Genomic DNA, 11,771 nt, shown 5'->3' on the forward strand with positions numbered 1-11,771 from the left:
TTGACCGCTTCCTCTTGGATTATGGGGGGTTCATCCTGCTCGCCATCCCTGTCCTCCAGCTCAGGGGGCTGAGTACCCTGAGGATAACTAGTCTGCCTGCTAAAGACTGAGGCAAAGAAGGCATTAAGTACCTCATTTAATGGCAGAAGTTTGACAGAAACCCAGTAAATATGCAAATGCTTAAATCTTTAAATCTGGAATGGCTTGAAAAGATAAAGGGCTGTCAAATTGCATTGGAAAATAATATCCCTTTACTTTGTATCTTCAGGTTTGTTTTTTTTTACATTCCCTTGAGAGTGTGTGTATGCAAGTGTGATAGGGGTGAGAGGGGCAGGTAAATTTTGTTTTGGTTGCTTTTAAAGCCCAAAACTCCTGAAGAGCAGTTGGAGAGCAGGAGAGGGAAGCTCACTGCGGAAACATTCAGTAAGATAATGCTTTTGTAGTACAAATTATTTGAAAGCTATTTCACTTTGTTTCTGGAGTGGATAATTCTTGCCTTGATGTTGCCAACTAGAAGATACTGCTGAAAATAGAACGGGTTGTTAACTATTTTGACCTTTTTCTTTCTTTCATTCTTTCTTTCTTTTTTGGTTCCTTTCCACCTTCATTGCATGGAAAAACACCCAAAATCAAAAGGCTGATGATACCTGCTTTAGGTGCTTTAGGGATTCAGTCATACCAATCTTGAAGAACTATGGACAACTGTTGATGACTCTTAGGAGGTTTTTTGATGAGGTGAGGCAACAGGAATTTTCCTATTACTCCTCCTTTATACACCTGAGTTTCAGAGGACATCATTTGTTTTGGGGTTTTTTCTTTTATAGGGCCCCAATATTGTTCCTACAACATCAGTTAAGGGCTCAAGTTTCCTTTTGTTTCATCCTTGGTTGGATTTCATGCTCACTTACTGTGTTAGAGCGGAAGTAGTAGTACCAAATTGTAGATTGATCCATAAAACTTGATTCAGTTACAAAGAAACACATCTTAGGTATATAATAGAATGACTTTCTAGCCATTGTCTGAACTGCTTTTATATCTGAACTTTTCCAACATGAATAAGGCTTAGAATCAAAAGATATCAATGTTAGGAGCAAGCCTTTTAATTAACAATACAATGAATAAATTGCTCTTTTTCTTCTTCTAACCTTGTATGTAAACGTGTTTTAAGTGAATGGAGTTCATTCTTGTTAAAAAAAAAAAAAGAAGCTTGGAGGTATGTGAGGACTTCAGGTTGTGTTCTTGCTTTGCCTAGGTTTCCTGTTCTGTTGCATGACACAACTTCTGTTGTGCTGTTGATATGTAGCACTTTTCAGTAGGTCTGTTAAATTGTGCAATGCATTTTTTATATTTACAACCAAAACAATAAAGGTTATTTTTTGGAAGAAGCTGGTTGTAATGCCTTTATTTTCTAACTGGATGTGGGGAAATGGTAAGTGGAATTGTTCCTGGGCCAGGACTAGCACCTGTCATGCTTTTTGCGAGTCTGAAAGGTGACAAGAGCTCATTTCCCTATTAGCAATGCTGAAGTTACCCCTTTGGGACCTGTGTGTTTGGCTTTCCCATTGCAAGGTTTGTATCCTCTGTTGAGCTTCTGAAGCTTGGACTGCTTTTAAGAAACTTGATGCCCCTTGGGCCCTTTTTGACTGAAAGAATCAACTCACTCTGAGCTTACTTGGAGCTTACAAGTGATTTTTTTTTTTTTCTCATGCATTGGCCACCAGGCTGTATTTGCTCTGTGCTGGGTTGTTCTCTGTCTCACCAGAGTAAGTGTTAGCCAGATTAGCAAAAATTGAAAATTACCCTCTGTAGTCAACTCTGCTCCCCTTCACTGAAGCAACTTAGAGACTGGGAATGAACAGGTGGGCTAAAGTACCATCTCCACAAGTCCAGGTGTCTGCAGAGTGTACATGTTTCTTCACCCTAAATAACCAGTGAGCCTGCTCACATTTTGCATAACATAATTTTCAAAAAGTATTGACGTTCTGATGTGTTCCTAAAGTGATCAGACCCTTATTGTTGTTAATTATATTAAGCATAACAGTGAGAGCGAGCTGTTTTGACAAAACTAAGCAAACATCTATTTATTTCTGCACCTACTTCTCACAGGCTAATAATTCAAAGGTAGCCCTGGTATTTCTCCAAGAAAGGTAAAACTCTTAAGCCTGTAGGGGCTGCAGCAATGCCTTCAGCCCTGATGGTCTTATTTTCTTGCAGGCTTGGATTTGGGGCTCTTGGCTGACATACTGCCTGGACAGGGGACTCCACAGAGCAGCACTGAGACTGGATAGCACGGTATTCCCATGGAACTGATGTCAGTGTTAGGCATTGAGCTGCTTAAGTCCATTTAAAAAAATGAAACAAACAGCATTTCATCTTTGCCGTTAATGACTGACTTTTGTTTCTTCCCCGGTAGGACCCTTCAGCTCTCTATGCTTCAGTTGTCACCTCATTGGTATATTGGATTTTCTTGCCTAGTGGAAGCAGCGTTGGGTGACTGAGGCTATTTTAAAATCATTGCGCAGGAGTTGATGCTGGTTAATCTCATCCTTGTGATTGGTGGCTTTGACTTAACAGAGCTCATGAGAACTTTTGATGAGTCAGGCCTGTGGTTCCAGGAGAAGGTATAGCAGTTTGCTTACTCTGTTTGCGTTTAATTTTTTTAGTATCTCTAGCTTAATCTCACATAAAGCATTTTGGTAGAAGGCAGTGATTCTTCACTGCTATTTAAAAGGCGATAAACCAACACTTCAGCCTGACTTCACTCTTGACCAAGCATATAAATGCCAATGTTTCTGCAACGATGCTATCAAACCTCTCTGGGAGGAACAGTGCTATTTCAACAGCGATAAACCAACGCTTCAGCCTGACTTCACTCTCAACCAAGTATACAAATGCCAATGTTACTGCAATGATTCTATCAAACTTCTCTGGGAGGAAGCTGTGGCTGGAGAGTGCTGTTTCTTTACTACTGATTTTGTGGTGATTTCAGTGAGGCTAGTATAACTGTAGCTGATATGCCAAAAGACAGTTATTGAAATGGCTTGTTTTTGTGGCTGATTCTGCTAATCCTTGAACAGTGCCAAAAGCGGACCTACACTCGCTTGTGGAAGTTACGTCTAATGAAATCACTGCTGTAAGGGAATTGGCACTTCAATGGGCAAACAGCTCAGGGCTCTCCTTGTATGTAAAAGAAAGGAAAGCAATGCTCACTAGATTTTTTTTTTTTTTTTTTTTTTTTTTTTTTTTTTTTTTTTTTTTTTTTTTTTTTTTTTTTTTTTTTTTTTTTTTTTTTTTTTTTTTTTTTTTTAACCTGGATTTACCCTCAAGCAAGAGCTCTTCTATGCATATTCTCATCCCTGAGGACTTTTTCCTCCTGAGTGTGCTCATCACCAGGAGGTGGGCAGGCAATGAATAGTTGGGTGTTGGGGAAGTTCCCTGTGTGCAAACACAGAACAGTCCCTGTTGTCATCCAGAGAGATGTTTAACATGTTCCTATCTCAGAACAAGGTGTGTGTATCGCAAACCCCAACGCCTTTCCATCACAAAATGGAAACAAACCCACAAAAGATTAGACTCATCACATCCCTAAGTCCTGCTGCTGCCTGCCCTTTTGACACTTCTTACAACACCCATCTGTGACTCCTCCATCTCAACAGTGAATTCCTCACAGGCCTTGAAAGCCAACAGCTTCATTTTCAATCAGGATAAATGGGGAATAGCTTGTCAAGAAAGCTTTGCCGGTGACTACCTCATTATCACAGCAGAGATGCACCATGTGGCGCAGGTGTATCCCCCAACTTCCAGCCCTCCAGGGCTGAGAAGGATTTATCTGAGCCCTGATGATCCTGCACCAGGAAGGCTACAGATTTGCAGATGTTGTCACACTGTTACGTCTGGGGCTGGCAGCCTTTTCCTCTTGGGAGTGCCTTGTCTGAGCCTTTCTCTCTGTGAATGCTCAAGTAATCTTCTGAGAATCTCTGGGCTTCAGCATGAGCTTTTGAGCACTCTGCCTTGGGCGTGGGCAGCAGAGGTCCTGAGAGTTTCTTGCAAAGGAAGCCACACAACCACCTCTGCATTAGGGCTACTGTTGGCTCTCACGTCTTCTCTTTACTATGCAGTCCAAGCTCAGTTATCCAGCATGTGACTCTAATCTGTTCAATGTCCCTCCCTTTTCTGAAGCTGCCCCATCTTCTCAGAGAAGTGGGAAGAGCTTATCAAAGAAGACGGCTCTACATCTGCCCAAGGTTGGCAGGGAACTAACTGTATCGAGATAGATGAAAGGACAGTACCTGAGCAGCTACACATCCATAGACTGCCTACAGAACCTAAATAAACTCTATCTGTCAACGTCAGTGGCTGTTTGCTATATGAGCTTGCAGAAATGAGCATAATGCAGATGTCAGAAGTGCTTTAGTGATACAGTTGTGTCACTTTATGCATCAGACTATCTGCAGTTGCTGTTTCTGTCTCGCTTACCTAGGCATGCGCTTACACTCTCATTCTGACTCCTCAGTGAGGTGCTGGTCATCACTTCCTGACCTCAGCCCTTTGAAGTTTGATGTTCTGGTATCAGCCAGCCTATCTGCCTTGCTGCATCCCAAACTCTTGTGGCAAAGCACCGTTCTCTTTCAAGGACATGTGAGGAGAACAGCGGCTTGCCACAGTTTTGCATAAGCTTGTGTCTCCCTACTTCAAGCATGCATCCTGTGTGCCTGAGCTCAGACTCTCGAGGTGAGCTGAGTCTGCAGGGCTGGCAGTACAGTTCTGTGCCCCCATGGCGAGGAACAACTCTTTTCTTTTTCAGGTTGCTCTTCCCATGACGTGAATTGGGACAGACCATCTGACTCATTTCAACATCTTGTTTGAGCTTCTGAGGAAATCTGTTTCCCTTTCCAAGGAAAACACTTTCATTTAGCTATTTACATATTCAGAAGGTAAAAGAAAAGATGTGCATGAGAGAAGAAACCGTAGGGAGTGGCCCTGTGTAATCCTCTGGTTCAGCAAGGTTTAAGTGGTTTGTGTCAACCTTTGGAAATGGCGATGTCTAAGCCCTCAGGATGTAAATGTCTTCCTGCTTGTAGTGGTTTGCTGACCCTACCTGATGAGGTCAGCAGATGTTGCTTCTGCCTTGGGGATAAGCACATGCCCAGTCAGTGATCCTTTTCCATTCACTCTTCTCTCTATTAAAAATTAAGGATATGAGGTTGAAATTGCACCTTTTGGACCCTGGAAAAATTGGTAGACCTGGAACTAAGCAGAGTAATTTGAGAGAGTGCCCCAGCCACCAGTGTGTGTCTGCTTCTCACAGGGGTTAGCACTGAGACTTCCAGGACTGGCAGGTGCCTTTCTGATGCAGAAGACATCATGAGCAAATACCCACCTTTGGACTCACCGTACTTGCACGAAGGTCACGCAGGTCAGAGAGGTGGTTTATTAAAACGTTCTTTGAACTCAAGGTGTGCCAGTGTGGCACTAATAAAGAGAGAGCCATGCTACTTGTGTTAACGTCAGAAACCAGGGTAACGGTCTCAGATCTGCCCGCATCCTTCTGCCTGTCACCACTATGTGACATCTCCATAGTGGTGTCTGAAATTGGTTCTGTTTGGGAGGAATTCTTCCCCCGGCTCCAGCAAGGAGCTTGGTCCCTCTGTTCCTCTCAGGAAACTAGAATACGTTTTTACCGCCCCCAGACTGGTGCTTTTTGGGGACTGGCAGTGACTCAGTTGATGTCAAGAAACCACTCTTCCTGGAGGAGTCTGGGGAGTACAGGGCCACAACGTTTCTCCAGCAACGGGAGGAAGAAAAGCTACAGCTGCATCGGCACTAACAGCACTGTCTTGAAGAACCACCACAGCAGAAGGGTGAGTTGGGCACTGATGTATTTTGCATTGAGAGGATCTGAAAGGAGGATGGAGGAGATGAACTGGTACCAAAATCCCTTGCTCCAGCTCTTCTTGGGCTTTTCACAGCCTCGCAGAGAAGGAGCCCTGGTGCCACTGGGACGCAGGGGCTCAATCCAGCTGCAATTCCCTGGACATTCTGAACACAAATCTGAGTACTTTGAGCAAAGTCAAGCCTGCACAGGGCTGTGTGCTGGTATGGATCACCATCAATGAACACAGGATAGCAGCAGAAAGGAGTAATCCTTTACTTGTGTTTTAAGTGGGCGTTTCAAGTCAAATTATTTTTTTTATAGAGATAAATAATTTTTGGAACCGATTTTTTAATGGATAAATAATGTTAATTTTGGAACTGATTCTAATGCTTAGACTGGCTTGAACTTTGTATGGTAATTTAGACTAAAATAATTGTATTGTTATTAACCTTCCCATTATTTGGGATAATCAGGAGTTGATACAAAATAAAGGACAAACAAGTCCTGTTGTTCCCAGACCATTTGAGTGCCTTTGCTCTGTTACCAGCTCCAGGAGTGGTAATTAGCTCAGCCATGTTTCGGTGCGGTGGTTGTGTCTGAGCGAATCCAGCATGTTTTCAGCAGAGCTGGTGCTGGCCGTGAACCATGAAAACTTGTAAATCTAAACTGGACTCTGGAGCTGTGTTGCAGAAGCCACAATAATTCAACCTTCAGAAGCGGGGGCCGATTAGAAAACAATTTACCCACTGGTCCACCCAAACAAGAAACCAGTTAGGAACTTAAGAAACAAAACTGCTTCACGTCTATGAATAAAAATGGATGGGAAAGGAGGATATGTGCTGTTTCTAATATCTTTAACATATGGACCAGAAACAACTAGTTCAGTTTGCTGTTTAACAAAACACTAGGTTTTCAGTGCAAAAAATATTGTAAAAAAGAATATGTAGTAAAAAGAGAATCCAGCAATATTAGTTTTATTTAATCTCATTTTAATTAAATTCCAGGTTCTATCCAAACATAATGACAGAAAATGAGTAAAACCATTCACCTACTAAGTAGCAAATATATCATTCGTCCCTTTCAGTATTAAAATATAAAAGTTAAAAATCTGAATAAATATATGTAAACTATGTAATTGCTTAAATAAATTTATAAAAATAGATGTATTATGTAAAATCATAAATACAATTCACTGGCAGAAAATCAGTCTACTGACAATCAACTTTTCTGAAAAATAATTGCAAGATATAAATAACATTAAATTACTGAAATCATGCTTTCCTGTTTGCTTATTTGTGTCATGATTGGTTAATTAAATCACCCTGACTTACGTTAGTCCATCCTTTTTATATGCTGTTGCAAATAAAACAGTATAAATAGTTTTATAATAAATAGGATCAATAACTTAAGACATTAGTCCTTTAAACATTAAATTAAACTAGATTATATAGTTATAATATGTAGAATAGCAAGAACATTATCAATGTTGTTCCTGGCATCAAACTGATCACATACTACACGTTTAGTCAAGCCTCTAGTATCTTAAAGTTGTTTTTTCATCCTGGCATATTACATTTCTGCTGAAGAGTACATTTTTGTTGTATTTTGCATAAATTGTTCATATTTCTGTAAAACCCACCAGATGTACGTCTTCTTCTCTGCTGTTTCCATGTTCTGGACCTGGCTATGATCCATCTGTGGGAGGTCCTTGTTCTTGCAGGTGTAAAGTGCAGCTCGTTCACTCAATGTCACAGTTAGCTGATTGATATTTGCATCAACAAACCGAGTTACATTCTTACCACACATCGATTCTATATCGTTTCTCACGTTTCGCAAAATGTCATAAAAAACGTGGAAACTGCAGCAATCTGCATCGAAAGCTGGACATTCGGGTATTTTCTTCACCATGTCTTTGGCTCGGAAGTCAGCAGCTAACCAGCTCAGAGTTTTGGGCGTTACAGAGCTACATTCATTCTGTAGGGGAGGAATAGGAGACAGAAATTATCAATCTTTTGGTTTACATCTTTCCTGGTAGTTGCTTCACGTTTGAATGTCTAGGCACATACACACCTGTCTTTCAGTTTGTGTATGCTTGGGGTTTTTTTTGTTATTGTTCAATAGCTGTATTAACACCTACGCTCCTTTTATCGAGTAGGTATTGCACGCTATCTGTGGCTATGATTGTGCAGTACTTTCTATCTTAATAGCCTGCTTGGCTTTGTTTTCAGCTTTTTTAAGTCTTGTCTTTTTTTTACTTTGCCATATGGGCAAAATTTACTCATGCAAGAGATTTGCTTCAACCTGGGCATATTTTCATCTGTTTCAGCAGAGAGAGTTTTCATTTCAAGAATGAATTCAGGGGAAATGTTTACATTGATTTTTATCAATGTACTCTTAGGAACACATTCCCAGGAATTGAAATTTGTCTGAAATATTGACACTTAGGTTCAGTGCACATTTTACCATCTCCAAGGAACGGCAGACTGAGCAGGATTTTCGGCAGAAGTGCTCCTGAATGCTCTAGTAGTAGGATCAGACCGAAGAGCAAGGCAATTCTCTCCTTTTTTCCAGTGATCTGACTAGTTTCATCCAAAAAGATGCCTGCTTCAAGCCTAGCGTGACTCGGGAGACCGAGAAAGAGCAATGCATTTAGTCTGGAAGTTCACAGCTAGCAGTTAGCTGAGGTACAGTTGCCCAAGCTTTCCCCAGCTGTCCTAGATGTTGCTCCAACTCTGCCTTAAAATAATGCAATGTAAATGCTTTCCTTCTTGCATGGAATACAGAGAAGAGACTATTTTAGGTTCTAACCCAAATATTTCTTTCCTGGTGGTATTTCTAGTGTTTTATAATAATTCAAGAGATTCCTCCACAGACATAGGCACAGCAAATGCAAAACAGTACACTTACGTAGTTTTTAAACAAGTCAGTCACTTGCTTTTCTATCACTGATGCTAAGGGCTTTATTCTGGTAATAAAACGCTTCTGTCTCTGTCCTGTAGTAGATTTGCTTTCTTCTGAGGTGGCTGTTGGTGCCAAGGAGCCCAAAGGAACCAGTGAACAGAAGAGGAAGATTGCAAACCTGTTGATCTCTGCATTCAAATGAAGAGGGGAAAGAACAAAAAAAAACAAACAAAGAATACAATGATTAGTCTCAAGCCTCTACATCATTTTTGCAAAACTTCCTGGTTTTGTGCAGCATGATAAATTTCTAAAGCGTATCGATATTAAGTGGCTGAGCTAGTGATGAACATCAACCAATGCAATCTTACAACATGTAGCAAGGTTAAGTTGCACCCACCTGCTTGGCGTTTCATGGCGGGCTTGGAGAGCAGCTGACTTGGCTGAAAGCTTGCCGGATGTTGGTGTTCAAGCTGCTGGTTGCCTGGAGTGGTGTAGATGTGGACAGCCAAGCTGCATTTAAATACCGTGGAGTTTTGCGTCAGCAGCTCCTCCATGGTTTTTTTTTTGTGGGTGATAGTTTGGGTTTTTTTCTTTTTTGAAAGATTACATCAAAAGTTGCTTCAAATGCGTCTTCACTGATTGTGATCTAGGTGCAGTTTCAGACTGACACAGATGGTGTCCCGTATCATCTGTTTGACTAGGAGTTCGGGACGCTTGGCTTAGACATCCCATCTAAATCCTTGGCTCTTCAAAATGTAGGATTTAGAACATAAACTCTGGTTTTTTTTAAAAACATGGTTGAAGCATGCAAGCACATCATTGGTGCCCAAAGCCAGCAACCTTCTCCTGCAGGTCAATGGGCTAAAGCTGGCAGTGAAAAAGCCATGAGGGGCTTGTGTGCAAGCCAGGTCAGGCCTCCAGGTCAACATACATATCCTTTTGCTGGATGTCTGTAAGACCCTGTCCCCGAGGCGTGACCTCCTCACGTAATCCAGCAGAGGATGTCCAGGATCCCACCTCCCCATCTCTGTCACCCATCTCTCTAACTCCCCTGAGGCTATTTTCCATTTCCAGTAACTAAATGCAGGAAATTCTCATACATGCCAAAACAGAAAAATTGTTTCTAGGATTTACAAGTATGAGGCTGTGATCAGAAGAGGACCTGCAGAGCTACTGATAGTTTAGGACGGAAAGGAGGGCAGAGGAAACCCCTATGAGCATACCTTTGTGAAAATGCAAAGTGACACATACACACTTGTGCTTCCCACCTCTGTGATAAAAGATACGCCTGAAACCTAGTGATAGATTGAAAGATGAACGTTTGTCAAGCCACCAGAAAACTTTCAAGAAAACAGCTTGGTGTCAAAATAATCAGTTCTCTTTTCCATGTGAAATAATCTGTCTCTGAAAATAAAGAGCTTGGTGTGCGCATGAACTCCTCTGAAGCGCCTGGGACTGGTACAAGGACTGTTCTCCAGGCTGAACTGATTCCCAGAGATTGAAATGGGAACGGACATTTCCCCTGTACCATGTCGCACTCGAGTCCCACCAGCCTGTAACATCAGGCCTCCATTGTTTGCTTGAAGCCACAATAACAGAGATTCACAAACTGAACGTGGTTCTGCCGCGTGCTGCGAGGGAACCCCGGGTGGCCAAGCAGAGGGATGCAGCCATCCCACAGGGAAGCATTTCTTCTTGCACGACCCATGTTCCCAAGTGTTAAATAATGCAAAGAAAGAGAATGAGTTATCATGGCCTATGGCATGAGGCAGCAGACAGTACAGCAGAGTGCTGGAGAAGGACCAGAAAAGGACAGTTCTGGCAGACACTTTTATTTGAGGTTTTTATTATTATTTGGGGGTAAAATGGAGAGAGAGAGAGAGATAGATGTTTCTCTGTGCAGGGTGTTCTTTAGGAACATCCCTACAAAGGCAACGATGGGTACAGATGGCTCCTTTCAGGTAGAAGGGTGATCTTGGAGGGTTGCTTGTTTGGAAGCACCAAAAAAGACAGATGCAGCTGGTTAGTGCCCCACAGCGCATTGCAAGATGTGTGGAAGGTGCATGAGCTTGCACATACAAGACACCATTGGGCATCGGCCGCTGCCAGTCCCCTTCCAGCTGCCCCAGACAGGTACAGCCAGGGAGGACAGACAAGGAATCGCAGCCGGTCTTCCTCCAAGAGCAGGGAACATCTCTTTGTGCAGCACCAATGGCGATGGGGCCCAGTTATTTGTAACAGTGATACAAATAAGAGAACCAGCATTCTTACAGTTTGGCTTTTCCACGAAACACGATTCAACCACTGGTAATGCTTTTTCAAAGATTTTTAGAAGATTTGACTTCATTTTCTGCTGAGCTGAGGATAACAGTTTGCCTGGTTATTCCACTCCATGGCATGCAACTATCTCTCGGCATGTGCATGCTCTGCACATGCTATCTGTACGCAGCTATAATAAGCTGCTGAGCTGATAAGGGAGCAGATCGGCATCCGTCCTGTAAAACCGAACCCAAGTGGAAGTTCAGCTTTCCACCACGTAACCGCCAGATGCCACAGAGCATCTGCAATTCATTTAGTGAAGTTTTGCTGACACATGCTGCTCTGTAGGCTCCCTAAAATGGAATTTGTAGCCATTGCCTCAACACCTATCACTGGAAAAAGCAAATAAACCTCAGAGTGCGGAGACCTGAATCTGACCTGAGGCAGAGCTGTGGCTTTTGTTCCTGGGGCTCGTCTACTTTTTCCAAGTGTAGGAGCTGGTATTTTTAGCTGTGAACTTTGTTTTCCGATGGTCTTGCGCTGCTGTGGTGGCAGCACCCTCCACGCGGATGAACAGCAGCACTTTTACAGCTAACTGAGAACCTGACTGCTTCCTCCCTGAAACTTGAGTGACACTCAGGATGTAGATAAGTGAAATGGCAAATGCCATGCAACAGGCCCTTGGCCAGGGGACAGGGCTGACGCTGCACCCTGCAAATGCTGCACGAGGCCGCCC

General features: G+C 42.5%; 1 protein-coding gene across 1 annotated transcript in view; it reads left to right on the forward strand.

The window, feature by feature from the left end:
- The first annotated feature begins 10,713 nt into the window (after positions 1-10,713).
- LRRC43 (leucine rich repeat containing 43) overlaps positions 10,714-11,771 on the forward strand; it is an 8,998-nt gene continuing 7,940 nt past the window's right edge. Inside the window, exon 1 of the mRNA XM_009321231.1 lies at positions 10,714-10,737. Within this exon, the coding sequence (XP_009319506.1) occupies positions 10,714-10,737 (24 nt within the window). The remainder of the gene's footprint in view (positions 10,738-11,771) is intronic.

This window comes from Pygoscelis adeliae, unplaced genomic scaffold, assembly GCF_000699105.1.
Source record: "Pygoscelis adeliae isolate BGI_AS28 unplaced genomic scaffold, ASM69910v1 Scaffold93, whole genome shotgun sequence".
Taxonomy (NCBI): Eukaryota; Metazoa; Chordata; class Aves; order Sphenisciformes; family Spheniscidae; genus Pygoscelis; species Pygoscelis adeliae.